The sequence below is a fragment of the Lepidochelys olivacea genome (genome assembly GCF_965140295.1).
Source record: "Lepidochelys olivacea isolate rLepOli2 genome assembly, chromosome: 6".
Lineage (NCBI taxonomy): Eukaryota > Metazoa > Chordata > Testudines > Cheloniidae > Lepidochelys > Lepidochelys olivacea.
Window position 1 is genome coordinate 1,177,601 of NC_140416.1, and position 14,900 is coordinate 1,192,500.

The window sequence follows — 14,900 nt, forward strand, 5'->3', positions numbered from 1 at the left end:
TGTGAGCCCTTCGGGGGCAGGGACCGGCTCCCACTGTGGGTGTGGGCAGCACCTGGCACAAAGGATTCCTGGCTCATGTTAGGGTATCGTAGGTCCTACAATAATACAGAGAATATTAGGAACAAAAAATATGTCTGTCTGTCTCAACTGCATAGTATATGCCCGTCAGTCTAAATTGCATCTCAATGTCTAGATTGCCTCTCTCTCTCTCTCTCTCTGGATTGTGTCTGCCCCTCTGTTGAAATTCTGTGTGTTTAATTTATTGTATCCAACCACCTGTCTCTATTGTGTCTGTCTGTCTGTTTAGATTGTGTCTATCTAGATTGTTTCTGTCTGTACTGTCTCCATCTGTCTCTATTGTGTCTGTCTGCCTAGGATGGGTCTATCATTACCCACAATGATACAAAATAAATAACCCCAAGAATACTGGGAATTTCCTTAGGCTGTTGTCTCCTTGGCCATTTACACGACAAAGACAACACAAGGGACCCCATGCACCCCCCAGGTACACACACATCGGAATTTAACTGCACACTGTCACGGGGTTCCCGGGCGATGCCCTGGACCTGCTCCCCATGAAGCCAGTCAGGACTCTGGGGAAGTCTCCTTTCTGTAAGCAGCCTGTCTGCAGGACACACAGCTCCCCCGGCTTCCACCTTCCTGGGTCTGACCTCGGAGCATTCAGCATCCTCTGCCCCTCCGTGCGCTTCCCACAGCGAGTCCGCCCAGGTGGGGCTCCTGGGGAAGCCAGAGGGTCCTGCCCCCCAACTCCGCAGTCAGCCAGCCGGGAAACCAGAGGTTTATTAGATGACAGGAACACGGTCTAAAACAGAGCTTGTAGGTGCAGAGAACAGGACCCCTCAGCTGGGTCCATTTTGGGGGGCAGGGAGCCAGACAACCCCGCCTGCCCTTCACTCCTCATCCCCAGCCAGCCTCAAACTGAAACTCTCTCCAGCCCCTCCTCCTCTGGGCTTTGTCCCTTTCCGGGGCCAGAAGGGCACCTGATTCCTTTGTTCTCCAACCCTTCAGCTCTCACCTTGCAGGGAGGAAGGGCCCAGGCCATCAGTTGCCAGGAAACAGGGTGTCGGCCATTCTCTGTGTCCAGACCCCTGCACACACCTGCCCTGTAGGGCTTTGCAAGGATCATTCACCCTTATCTCACCACCTAGATACTTAAGAACTGCCTAGGGGAAACTGAGGCACCCCCACAATATTCAGAGGAAACATTAAGAACAGTCCCGCTTTGTCACACACACACACACCCAAGTCTAGCTATAGACACACACACTCTGGAGTTGAGCTGCACACACATAAACACAAACACAGATGCACACAGCAGAACCCAGTGAGTCCCCTTGGGAAAGCTCCCCGGCCATTTCAGGACACGTCCCCCCTATTATGCAAAGGTCAGTGGCCGAGTGTCACAGAAACACAAGTGTGGGAGTTCTCAGCCGCACAGGACCCGGGGACAGAGCGAGGGGCCAATGAGGCTGGGGCCGGAGGCAGGCTGGGAACGGGGAGGGTTACCATAAGTGCGGGGAGGGCGGGGGTTTCCCTGGAAGGGTGAGATGAGGCAGGCGATAGGAGGACTGGCTGGGCCACATTCCCCAGCCAGGCAGACAGCTGACACCAGGCTTTGGGGTCACTGGGGCAGCTCACCGACCCTCTAGTGCCCTGCAGAAGCCCAGCTGGGAGCTGCTGGGCCATGGGAGCGCCCTGCACCCCAATAACCATCCTTCTCCTGCTGCCCATGCTGCAGGGTAAGTGGGGGCTGGGAGCCAGGATGCCTGGGCCCTATGGAAGGGGAGTGGGGGCTAGTGGTTTAGCACAGAGGGGTGACCTTGAGCCAGGACACCTGGGTTCTATCCCAGATTCTGCCACAGACTCCTTGTGTGACCTTGAGCAAGTCCCGCATCTCTCTGAGTCTCAATTTCCCTGGATGGAAAAGGGGGAGAATGTTCCTGCCTTTGTCTGTTTAGACTGTGAGCCCTTCGGGGCAGGGACCGGCTCCCACTGTGGGTCTGGGCAGCCCCCAGCACCACAGGGCCCTGATCTCGGCTGGAATCTGGGCAGCACCTGGCACAAAGGATACCCGGCCCATGTTAGGGTATCCTAGGTCCTATCATAATACAGAGAATACTTGTAACAAAATATATGTCTGTCTGTCTCAACTGCATCTGACTGTCTACATAATATATGCCTGTCAGTCTAGATTGTGTCTGCTCCTCTGTCTAAATTCTGCTTGTCTAGGTTGTCTGTCTCTCTTTCTGTCTCGAATCTGACCATCTGTCTCTACTGGGTCAGTCTGTCTGTTAACATTGTGCCTATCTAGATTGTGTCTGTCTGTACTGTCCCCATCTGTCTATATTGTGTCTGTCTGTCCAGGATGGGTCTATCTCTCATTACTCACAACAATACAAAATAAATAACCCCCAAAATACTGTAAGTTTCCTTAAGCTGTTCTGTCCTTGGCAGTTTACACAACAAAGACAACACAAGGGACCTCGCACATCCCTGAGGTACACACACACACACACACACTGTGGAGTTGAGCTGCACAAACAAACACACACACACAGATACAGAGGCACACAGCAGAACCCAGTGCGTCCTTTGGGGGCAGGGACTGGCTCCTACAATGGATCTGGGCAGCACCTGGCACAAAGGATTCCTGGCCCATGTTAGGGTATCGTAGGTCCTACAATAATACAGAGAATACTAGGAACAAAAAATATGTCTGTCTGTCTCAACTGCAATAGTATATGCCCGTCAGTCTAAATTGCATCTCACTGTCTAGATTGCCTCTCTCTCGCTCTAGATTTTGTCTGCCTCTCTGTCTAAATTCTGCCGGTCTAGGTGATTTGTCTCTTGATGTATTGTATCCAACCACCTGTCCGTATTGTGTCTGTCTCTCTATTTAGATTATGTCTATCTAGATTGTTTCTGTCTGTACTGTTACCATCTGTCTCTATTGTGTCTGTCTGCCTAGGATGGGTCTATCTCTCATTACCCACAATGATACAAAATAAATAACCCCAAGAATACTGGGAATTTCCTTAGGCTGTTCTGTCCTTGGCCATTTACACAACAAAGGCAACATCAGTGTCCCATACACCCCTGAGGTACACACACAGACACAGACAGACGCACACAGCCCCGGAGTCTAGCTATAGACATACACACCCTGGAGTTTAGCTGCACAAACGCACAGAAGGGCACAGAAGAACCCGGTGAGCTCCCTTGGGAAAGCTCCCCGGCCATTTCAGGACACGTCCCCCCATTTCACGAAGGTCAGCAGCCGGGTGTCACAGAAACACGAGTGGGGGAGTTCTCAGCTGCACAGGACCTGGGGACGCAGCGATGGGCCAATGCGGCTGGGGCAGGTGGGAGGCTGGGAATGCGGAGGGTTGACATGTTGACAAGAAGCGGTTTCCCTGGAAGGGTGAGGAGAGGCTAGCGATGGGGGGACTGGCTGGGTGACATTTCCTGGCCAGGCAGACAGCTGACACTGGGCAGTGGGGTCACTGGGGCAGCTCACCGACCCCCTAGTCCCCTGTGGAAGCTGAGCTGGGAGCCGCTGGGCCATGGGAGCGCCCTGCACCCCAAAAACCATCCTTCTCCTGCTGCCATGCCGCAGGGAAAGTCGGGGGTTGGAGCCAGGATGCCTGGGTCCTATGGGAGGGGGCTAGTGTGTTGCAGCAGGGTGGGCAGGAAGTCAAGATTCCTGTGTTCGCTTGAAAGGAGAGTGGGGTCTATTAGGCTAGAGTGGGGGGAGGGGCTGGGATCCGGGACTCCTGGGTCCTATGAGAAGAAAGTGGGGACTAGTGGGTTAGAGCAGGGGGGGCTGGGAGCCAGGACTTCTGGATTCAATTCTCAGTCTCAGCAACAGACACCCTCTCTCGCCCCCACCCTCTGAGCCAGCCTCAGAAATGTACCTTAGGGCTCTTGAAATGCTCTAAATAGTGTAATAACCCAGGGATGAGGCTTCAGCAGGGAAGCAGTTAACAAGATATGAAGTGCAGCTGTGTCCCATGAGCAGGGCAGGGTGTGAGACTCAGCTGTTGTCCCAGAGCCAAGGAGGAACCCAGGAATGCTGGCCTCCAGCCCGAACTGCTCTAACCACTAAACCTCCCTGGTCTGGGGAGAGATCCCAGGCACCCTGAGAGCTGTGTGTTATTTTGCACTGTTTACTTTTAGTCAGCATTTCTTTCTGCCTTTCTTTTCCTGTCTTCCTGATTCCTGTTCATTTCTGAAACCGGTTCCCCTGCTTTGTGCCATCTGTGACTCCTTCTCCTGTCTCCCTCAGCTGCACCGGACCGTGGAATCCAGACAGGTATGTAACCTACCACTGAAATCATGTCACCTATCACTTCAATCAGCCTCTGCACCAGGTGGCTGGAAGGTAGTTAATGTGATACCGATTTTTTTAAAAGCTCCAGAGGCGATCCTGGCAATTACAGGCTGATAAGCCTAACTTCAGTACTGAGCAAAGAGTTTGAAACTATAGTAAAGGACAGATTTGTTGGGGAAGAGTCAACGTGGTTTTTGTAAAGGGAAATCGTGCCTCACCAATCTACCAGAATTCTCTGAGTGTGTCAGCAACCATGTGGACAAGGGTGATCCAGTGGATAAAGTGTACTTGGACTTTCAGAAAGCCTTTGACATAGTCCCTACCCAAGGCTCTGAAGCAAAGTAAGCAACCATGGGATAAGAGAGAAGATCCCTTCATGGATCAGTATCTGGTTAAAAGTCAGGAAACAAAGGCTAGGAATAAATGGTCAGTTTTCACAATGGAGAGCGGTAAATAGGGGTCTGTACTGGGATTACTGCAGTTCAACACATTCGTAAATCATCGGGGAAAAGGAGTAAACAGTGAGTGGGCAAAGTTGGCAGATGTTACAAAATACCTTGTTAGTTAAGTCCCAGGCAGACTGCGAAGAGCTACAAAGGGATCTCATAAAACTGGGTGACTGGCAATAAAATGGCAGATGAAATTCAATGTTGATAAATGCAAAGCAATGCACATTGGAAAACATAGTCCAAACTATATATATAATATGATGGGGTCTAAATTAGCTGTTACCACTCAAGAAAGAGATTTTGGAGTCATTGTGGATAGTTCTCAGCGGCAGTGAAAAAAAACAAAGAGAATGCTGGGAATCATTAGGAAAGAGATAGATAATAAGACAGAAAATATCATATTTTCTCTCTATAAATCCATTGTGCGCCCACACCTTGAATACTGTGTGCAGATGTGGTCGCCCCGTCTCAAAAAAGATATTTTAGAATTGGAAAAAGTACAAAGAAGGGCCACCAAAGCCATTAGGGGTTTGGAACGGCTGCCGTATGAGGAGAGATTAATAAGCCAGGGACTTTTCAGCTTGGAAAAGAGACGACTAAGGGGGGGATATGACAGAGGTCTATAAAATCATGACTGATGTAGAGAAAGTAGATAAGGAAGTGTTATTTACCCCTTCTCATAATAGAAGAACAAGGGGTCACGCAAAGAAATGAATAGGCAGCAGGTTTAAAACAAACAAAAGGAAGTATTTTTTTCACACAACACACAGTCAACCTGTGGAACTCCTTGCCAGGGGATGTTGTAAAGGCCAAAAGTGTAACTGGGTTCAAAAAAGAGTTAGGTAAGTTCCTGGAGGATAGGTCCATCCGTAGTTATTAGCCAAGATGGGCAGGGACACAACCCCATGCTCTGCGTGTCCCTAAACTGCCGATTGCCAGAAGCTGGGGCTGGATTGACAGGGGCTGGATCACTGGATGGTTCCCTGGTGTGTTCATTCCCTCTGGGGCACCTGGCGTTGGCCACTGTCGACAGACAGGACACTGGGCTGGATTGACCACCGGTCTGACTCAATACGGCCGTTATGAATCACGACACCGCAGGATGGTGCTAGGGAGCGCTGTGCTGCAGGGAGCTGGGGGGCGCCCTCCCCAGACCATGAGTGCCGGCCCCGATGCCCGAGGGCGGCGCTAGGGGGCGCTGTGGAACACCAAGCCCCCCACGGGAGGCTGCCTTGCAGCTCAGCGCAGCTCCAGTCCCCTCCACCAGGGAGCGCCGCGTGTCCTCCGTTCCATCATGGTTCTCTCCCTCCGCCCGCAGCGTGTGGCCAGGCGGGGCCCCAGGACCGGATCGTGGGCGGGCAGGACGCCCCGCTGGGGGCCTGGCCCTGGCAGGTCAGTCTGCAGTATGAGAATCGCCACATCTGCGGGGCGACCCTCATCAACGCGGAGTGGGTCCTGAGCGCTGCACATTGCTTTCCCAAGTGAGTGACCGGGGCTGGGCCAGCAGGGGGCTGCGGGTCGGGAGCGGGGGGCACCGGTAGAATTCGGGGGGAGCCCAGGACTGGGCTCCTAGGGGGCTGCGGGTCAGGAGCGGGGGGCACCGGTAGAATTCGGGGGGAGCCCAGGGCTGGGCCAGGAGGGGGCTGCGGGTCGGGAGCGGGGGGCACCGGTAGAATTCGGGGGGAGCCCAGGGCTGGGCCAGGAGGGGGCTGCGGGTCGGGAGCGGGGGGCACCGGTAGAATTCGGGGGGAGCCCAGGGCTGGGCTCCTAGGGGGCTGCGGGTCGGGAGCGGGGGACACCGGTAGAATTCGGGGGGAGCCCAGGGCTGGGCCAGGAGGGGGCTGCGGGTCGGGAGCGGGGGGCACCGGTAGAATTCGGGGGGAGCCCAGGGCTGGGCCAGGAGGGGGCTGCGGGTCGGGAGCAGGGGGCACCGGTAGAATTCGGGGGGAGCCCAGGGCTGGGCCAGGAGGGGGCTGCGGGTCGGGAGCGGGGGGCACCGGTAGAATTCGGGGGGAGCCCAGGGCTGGGCCAGGAGGGGGCTGTGGGTCGGGAGCGGGGGGCACCAGTAGAATTCGGGGGGAGCCCAGGGCTGGGCCAGGAGGGGGCTGCGGGTCGGGAGCGGGGGGCACGGCTGTCGGTCTCTGGGCGCTGACCCCTCTCTCGCCCCAGGCATGCGGAGCTGTCTCGGTACCGTGCCGTCCTGGGCTCCCGCCAGCTGTCGGTCCCAGAGCCCGGCTCCCTGCGGCTACCCCTGTCCCGCGCCCTGGGCCATGCGCTCTACTCTGGGGAGGGCTCCAGCGGAGACATCGCCCTGGCCCGGCTGGGCCACCCCGTCACCTTCACCCCGCAGGTGCTGCCCGCCTGCCTCCCGGACGCCGGGGTCCACTTCCCCGCTGGGACCCTCTGCTGGGTTACTGGCTGGGGGTCGCCACGAGAGGGAGGTGAGGAGGGGGGGAGAGGAAGGGAGGGGGCAGGAGGAAGAATAGAGAGGGAGAGGTGGGGGAGTGGAGGTGGGAGGGGCCATGAGGAAAGGGGGAGGAGAGGGGAACGCAGAGGAGGAGGGGCAAGGAGGGGGGAGCATTGGAGGGGGCAGGGAAGGGGGGCATTGTGTCCTCCTCCTCCTCCCCCAGGGTCCCCTCCCCCACCCTGGCAGTGTTAACCCTTCCTTTCCCCCCCTCCCCCCGCAGACCTGCTCCCGGCCCCCATGACACTGCAGCAGCTGCAGGTGCCCCTGATCGACCCACTGCCCTGTGACGCCCTTTATCGGCGCCGGAGCTCCATGAGGGAGATCCAGGACGACATGGTGTGTGCCGGCTACGCCGAGGGACAGAGAGACGCCTGCCAGGTGAGAGCAGGGGGCTGCGGGTCAGGAGAGAGGGGCATCGGCAGAGCTGGGGGGGGCAGGGGGCAGAGGGTCGGGAGAGAGGGGCATCGGCAGAGCTGGGGGGGCAGGGGGCTGAGGGTCGGGAGAGAGGGGCATCGGCAGAGCTGGGGGGCGCAGGGGGCTGCGGGTCGGGAGAGAGGGGCATCGGCAGAGCTGGGGGGGCAGGGGGCTGCGGGTCGGGAGAGAGGGGCATCGGCAGAGCTGGGGGGGCAGGGGGCTGCGGGTCAGGAGAGAGGGGCATCGGCAGAGCTGGGGGGGCAGGGGGCTGCGGGTCGGGAGAGAGGGGCATCGGCAGAGCTGGGGGGCGCAGGGGGCTGTGGGTCGGGAGAGAGGGGCATCGGCAGAGCTGGGGGGCAGGGGGCTGAGGATCGGGAGTGAGGGGCATCGGCAGAGCTGGGGGGCGCAGGGGGCAGAGGGTCGGGAGTGAGGGGCATCGGCAGAGCTGGGGGGGCAGGGGGCTGAGGGTCGGGAGTGAGGGGCACCGGCAGAGCTGCGGGGGCGGGGAGCCGAGGGCTGGGCTAGCAGGAGGCTGCAGGTCCGGACTGAGAGGCCCCGGTGTCACCGATTCTCTCTCCCCAGGGCGATTCGGGGGGCCCCCTGGTCTGCCAGAAGGCTGGGCTGTGGTTCGTGGCCGGCGTCGTCAGCTGGGGTGAAGGCTGCGCCCTGCCCAACCGCCCCGGGGTCTACATCCGCGTCGGCGCCTACCTGGACTGGATCGGGCAGCACGTGCCCAACGCCACCTTCGGGGTGGTCAATATCACCACCTACAGCCTGCCCGGGGGCGGGCCCCCCGGCCCTGCCCCCACTGCCCTGCTTCTAGCCGCCTGGCTGCTCCGAATTCTCTGAGCCCCGCCCCCCAGCAGTTAAGGCCACACCCACCCGGATAGGCCACGCCCCAAGGGGAGAGTGCCACGGAACCGCTCTCCAGTGACCCCGCCCCCTTTCGGTCACGCCCATCCAGCCACGACATGTCACGCCCACCAGTGGACTGTGCCACGGAATCCCCCCTCCCCTGTGGACTCTCCCTCGTGGCCAATGGATGGGTCCTGCCTACCTCATGTCAAGTGACCCCGCCCCCTTCCGGTCACGCCCACCCAGCCACGACATGTCACGCCCACCAGTGGACTGTGCCACGGAATCCCCCCTCCCTTGTGGACTCTCCCTCGTGGCCAATGGATGGGTCCTGCCTACCTCATGTCAAGTAACCCCGCCCCCTTCCGGTCACGCCCACCCAGCCACGACATGTCACGCCCACCAGTGGACTGTGTCACGGAATCCCCCCTCCCTTTTGGACTCTCCCTCGTGGCCAATGGATGGGTCCTGCCTACCTCATGTCAAGTAACCCCGCCCCCTTCCGGCCATGCCCACCCAGGCACGACATGTCACGCCCACCAGTGGACTGTGCCATGGAATCCCCCCTCCCTTGTGGACTCTCCCTCGTGGCCAATGGATGGGTCCTGCCTACCTCATGTCAAGTAACCCCGCCCACTTCTGGCCACACCCACCCAGGCACAAGCCCTGCCCCTGCGGGGGAGAAGGACCATGGCTTCCCCGCAACATGGGTGGGTCACAACCACCACGCTTCAGCCTGCCGGAAATATTCTCCCCCACAGGACCAAGTATGGGTCTGAGCCAGGGCAACAGGGAGGAGACGGGATAACGGGCTAGATGGGCCCATGGGTCTGATCCAGCCGGGTCCCTTGTGCACTGTTTTAATTTAAACGCGAAAGACTGGAATAATAATAAATAAATAATTTACTGTTCTTCAGTGCCTGAATGCAGATTACAAAAGTGCTTTACAAACAGGAATAAAAGAAACCTTAGAATAATTCCAGCGGGCGGGGGGAATGGGACTACTATTGTACATGGGGAAACTGAGGCACCAAGCAAGGCAAGAACAGAACTGGGGACAGAACCCAGGAGTCCTGCCTCCCAGCCCCCACTGCTCTAACCCACTAGACCCCACTGTCCTCCCAGACACAGAACCCAGGAGTCCTGGCTTTCAGATGAGCTGTAGGGCACAGGCCACAAGAAGCAGGGTGTGGGCTAGCACCATGGGCGCATGATTGAAGCTGCCGTCTTTTAATTTTTTCTCGCAGTTCCTGTTAGCCACGGAGCTGTGGGCTGTTCCATTCGTGGTGCCCTGGACGAACGCCAGGTCTGGGACGGTCTCTTGGAGCCAGCCGTGGTAACTGGTGACTCGGATGTAAACGCCGGGGCGGTTTTTCTGAGCACAGCCTTCTCCCCAGCTCACCACGCCTGCCTGGACCCAGCTCTGTCCCATTTTACACACCAGCGGACCACCGGAGTCACCCTAGCGGTCAAAGAGCCAGACAAGGGGTTACTGAGATGCAGCCACCTCTGGGGTGGGGCGTGGGGGACCCCCTTGCCCAGCACCGAGGTGCAGCCCCTCTGGGTAGGGGTGCAGGGGATGTTCACAGAGGGACCCCTCACCCAGTGCTGAGACACGGCCCCTCTGGAGTGGGGTGTGGGGGCTGGTTATGTGTGGACACCTCGCCCGGCACTGAGATGCAGCCACTTCTGGGGTGGGATGCGGGGGCTGTTTGTATGGAAACCGCAGCACCAAGATGCAGCGGACTCTGGGGCAGGCTCTCACCTGGCAGGCATCCTTGCCCCCTTTGGTGTACCCGGCACACAGCATGTCCTCCTGGATGTTCTGCCCCTTGCCCCTGCAGTAGAGGGCGTCGCACGATGCCTGGGCGATGATGGGCACCTCCAGCTTCTGCAGCGTCTCCGGGGCTTTGCCTTTCCCTGCTGGGGGAGGGGGCAGTGGGACAGCTGGGCTGGGAGCCACACCCACTGCCCCTCCCCCTGCCCAGCGGGGTGAGGGGCCACCATAAATGGGGGGGGCATGGACGGGGGGGGCACAATCCCTTCCCCCCACACTAACTTGTATCTCCTGATCCTTTCTGCCCTGCATGCTGCATTGCCTCCTCCCTTTCACATCTATCAGCCCTCCTTCTTTCTTCCTTCTTCCCTCCATCGCTCGCTTTTCGTCGTCCCTTCATCTTTCTTTTTCTCTCTTTTGTTCTTATTCCAGTCATTCCTTTCTTCCTTTCTTATAACATTCATTCGTGTCTCTTGCTTTCTTACTTTTGTTCTTAGGCCATTCATCTTTCTTTCTTTCTTTCTTTCTTTCTTTCTTTCTTTCTTTCTTTCTTATTCTATTCATTCATTACTTTCTTTCTTTCTTATTCTATTTCTTTCTTATTCCATTCACTCTTTCTTTCTTTCTTTCTTAATCATTCCTTTATTTCTTTCTTTTTCTTTCTTATTCTATTTCTTTCTTTCTTATTCCATTTATTTCTTTATTTCTTATTCCATTCTTTCTTTCTTTCTTTCTTTCTTTCTTATTCCATTTCTTTCTTTCTTTCTTATTCTAGTCATTCATTCATTCCTTTCTTTCTTTCTTATTCATTCCTTTATTTATTTCTTTTTCTTTCTTAATCTATTTCTTTCTTTCTTTCTTTCTTTCTTATTCTATTCATGCATTTCTTTCTTTCTTTCTTTCTTTCTTTCTGTCTTATTCTATTCATTCATTACTTCTTTCTTTCTTTCTTATTCTATTTCTTTCTTATTCCATTCACTCTTTCTTTCTTTCTTTCTTTCTTAATCATTCCTTTATTTCTTTCTTTTCTTTCTTATTCTATTTCTTTCTTTCTTATTCCATTTATTTCTTTATTTCTTATTCCATTCTTTCTTTCTTTCTTTTTCTATTCATTCATTTCTTTCTTTCTTATTCCATTTCTTTCTTTCTTTCTTTCTTATTCTAGTCATTCATTTCTTTCTTTCTTATTCATTCCTTTATTTATTTCTTTTTCTTTCTTAATCTATTTCTTTCTTTCTTTCTTATTCTATTCATGCATTTCTTTCTTTCTTTCTTTCTTATTCTAGTCATTCATTTCTTTCTTTCTTTCTTATTCATTCCTTTATTTATTTCTTTTTCTTTCTTAATCTATTTCTTTCTTTCTTTCTTATTCTATTCATGCATTTCTTTCTTTCTTTCTTATTCTATTCATGCATTACTTCTTTCTTTCTTATTCTATTCATGCATTTCTTTCTTTCTTTCTTTCTTATTCTATTCATTCATTACTTCTTTCTTTCTTATTCTATTCATGCATTTCTTTCTTTCTTTCTTTCTTATTCTATTCATGCATTTCTTTCTTTCTTTCTTTCTTATTCTATTCATTCATTACTTCTTTCTTTCTTATTCTATTCATGCATTTCTTTCTTTCTTTCTTTCTTTCTTATTCTATTCATTACTTCTTTCTTTCTTTCTTATTCTATTCATTGATTTCTTTTTTTCTTATTCATTCCTTTCTTTCTCCCCCCCCCCCCCGCCCCACTTCCAGTACAGCCATGCCCCAGATTCTTTATGTCCTCCCTCCCCACTGTAGCTTTCTCAGGATCTGGGCCCTGTCTCCCGCATCCCCCAACCCCAGCCGCACACTTCACTCACCTCCACCTTTGACATTCCCCCAGCCAGTGACCCAGCACTTGGTCTTTGGCAGGAACTGGACCTCGGCAGCGGGGAGGCAGATGGGGACGATGCGGTCAGTGAGGTTCACGGGCCTCTCTAGCTGGACCAGGGCAATATCCCCACTGGAGATTTTGCCCCCGTAGCGGGGGTTGCAGATAATCTTCCCCACGGAGACTACGACTGCATGGGGGCTGGGGTGCAGCTGCTTGTGGGTCCCAAGTAGCACTGAGAACCGGGAAGGGTCCTTGGTCCTAGAGACAGAGAACAGCAGTGAGAGGAGCCCGGGGCTGGGCTAGCAGGGGGCTGTGGGTCGGGAGTGAGGGGCACCGGCAGGGCTGGGGGGAGCCCAGGGCTGGGCTAGCAGGGGGCTGTGGGTCGGGAGTGAGGGGCACCGGCAGGGCTGGGGGGAGCCCAGGGCTGGGCTAGCAGGGGGCTGTGGGTCGGGAGTGAGGGTCACCAGCAGAGTGGGGGCTGGGCGAGCAGGTGCTGCAGGTCGGGAGCGAGGGGCACCCTGATACTCACTGTCTGAAGCAGTGGGCTGCCGTCAGCACCCACTGTGGGGAGATGAGGGACCCCCCGCAGCGGTGGGTGCTGTTGAGTCTCAGGCTGACCTGCCAGGGCCACTCCCCGTCCCGCGCCTCCGAGCCCCCCACGATTCGCTTCGTAGGGCTCTGACGCCCGCACACTGTGGAGAGAACAGGTGGGAGTTGGGATCGGCTGGGATGGGAGGGGTCGGGGGAGCTGTTATGGGCTGTAGGGACCAGCCACTCACCTTTAGCAACTGCCCTGTGCTGGGTCCTAGACACAGAGAGTCACAGAGAGCTCAGAATCCAGCCCTGGCTCCCTGGGCGTCCGTGGGGTCGCTCCGGATTTACCCCGGAGCTCACCGAGCCAGGACCCAGCCCTGGCTCCCTGGGCATCTGTGGGGTCGCTCCGGATTTACCCCGGAGCTCGCCGAGCCAGGACCCAGCCCTGGCTCCCTGGGCGTCCGTGGGGTCGCTCCGGATTTACCCCGGAGCTCGCCGAGCCAGGACCCAGCCCTGGCTCCCTGGGCGTCCGTGGGGTCGCTCCGGATTTACCCCGGAGCTCGCCGAGCCAGGACCCAGTCCTGGCTCCCTGGGCGTCCGTGGGGTCGCTCCGGATTTACCCCGGAGCTCGCCGAGCCAGGACCCAGCCCTGGCTCCCTGGGCGTCCGTGGGGTCGCTCCGGATTTACCCCGGAGCTCGCCGAGCCAGGACCCAGCCCTGGCTCCCTGGGCGTCCGTGGGGTCGCTCCGGATTTACCCCGGAGCTCGCCGAGCCAGGACCCAGCCCTGGCTCCCTGGGCGTCCGTGGGGTCGCTCCGGATTTACCCCGGAGCTCGCCGAGCCAGGACCCAGCCCTGGCTCCCTGGGCGTCCGTGGGGTCGCTCCGGATTTACCCCGGAGCTCACCGAGCCAGGACCCAGCCCTGGCTCCCTGGGCGTCCGTGGGGTCGCTCCGGATTTACCCGGGGGGTTGCAAAGCTCATAATCCAGCCCTGGCTCCATAGACCTCATCACAACACAATAAAGAATAATTACCGCAGCTAATTTTATAGTCCAATGAAAAACCCAGAATTATAACGAGGCAGGAGAATTATCTTGGTACCTGTTGTACTAAGAATCCCAGGTAGGTACAACACTGAGAACAAGCCACTAATAAGCCAAAAACTGAAAATTCACAGTTAATTACCTAACAAAGCAATTATCTTAACCAAGGCTAGTGGTTAGAGCCCGCGAGGGGCTGGTAGCCAGGACTCCTGGGTTCTCTCCCACCTTGGGGAGGGGAGGGAAGTGAGGTCAGGTGGTGAGAGCAAGGGGGCTGGGCGACAGGACTCCTGGGTTATCTCCCAGCTCAGGAAGGGGAGTGGGGTCTAGTGGTTAGAGCAGGGGGGCCTGAGAGCTAGGATTCCTCAGTTCTATCCACAGCTCTGGGAGGGGAGTCAGGTCTAGTGTTTAGAGCAGGGTGACCCTGGGCAAGCCCCCGTGCCTCCATTTCCAAAGGAGGATAATAATCCTGCCCTCCTTTGTAAAGTGCTTTGAGATCTACTGCAGGAAGGAAAGGGGGTTCTCGGTAATAACCCCAATTCCCTGCTAATCAGTTGTAAAATCAGTTCCACCTCTTCCATTACATAGATTCATATTTCACTGCCTATCCATTAATAAAGCAGTTCTCCTTCTTGCAGCAATGATCACGTGCCATGTTCTACTCATGATCACACAGCGACACCATGCAAGAGACTTGATCAAACGATTCATTGCTAATTAACTAACAATGGTACTACCATTGCTAATCATAATTAATAGAATCTCACCACTCAAGAGTTAATAATAACCACGTTATTAGAATGATAGCAATAATATTAAAAACACTAAAAACATTAAGGGATAGATAGATAGATAGATAGATAGATAGATAGATAGATAGATAGATAGATAGATAGATTAGATAAGGGGGTGTATGGGAGAGAGAGAGAGAGAGAGAGAGAGGATGTATGGGGATAGATAGATAGATAGATAGATAGATAGATAGATAGATAGATAGATAGAGGGGGTATATGGGGAGAGAGAGAGAAGGTGTATGGAGATAGATAGATAGATAGATAGATAGATAGATAGATAGATAGATAGATAGATAGATAGATAGATAGATAGATAGGGGGTGTATGGGGATAGATAGATAGATAGATAGATAGA

At 55.0% G+C, this 14,900-nt stretch overlaps 2 protein-coding genes across 2 annotated transcripts in view; one reads left to right on the forward strand and one right to left on the reverse strand.

The window, feature by feature from the left end:
- The first annotated feature begins 1,620 nt into the window (after positions 1 to 1,620).
- On the forward strand, positions 1,621 to 9,438 carry LOC311521789 (serine protease 27-like). The gene is made up of 6 exons (XM_084630372.1): positions 1,621 to 1,760; positions 4,307 to 4,333; positions 6,119 to 6,281; positions 6,970 to 7,241; positions 7,488 to 7,645; positions 8,264 to 9,438. The coding sequence occupies exons 1-6, from the start codon at positions 1,706 to 1,708 to the stop codon at positions 8,528 to 8,530; spliced, it is 942 nt and encodes a 313-aa protein (XP_084486498.1). The 5' UTR covers positions 1,621 to 1,705; the 3' UTR covers positions 8,531 to 9,438.
- Positions 9,439 to 9,453: 15 nt separating this feature from the next.
- LOC311522603 (serine protease 27-like) overlaps positions 9,454 to 14,900 on the reverse strand; it is a gene marked incomplete at its 5' end in the record, with an annotated part of 7,637 nt that continues 2,190 nt past the window's right edge. Inside the window, 4 exons of the mRNA XM_084632074.1 lie at positions 9,454 to 9,998; positions 10,302 to 10,459; positions 12,165 to 12,436; positions 12,708 to 12,870. Coding sequence (XP_084488200.1) covers positions 9,687 to 9,998; positions 10,302 to 10,459; positions 12,165 to 12,436; positions 12,708 to 12,870 — 905 coding nt within the window. The 3' untranslated portion in view covers positions 9,454 to 9,686. The remainder of the gene's footprint in view (positions 9,999 to 10,301; positions 10,460 to 12,164; positions 12,437 to 12,707; positions 12,871 to 14,900) is intronic.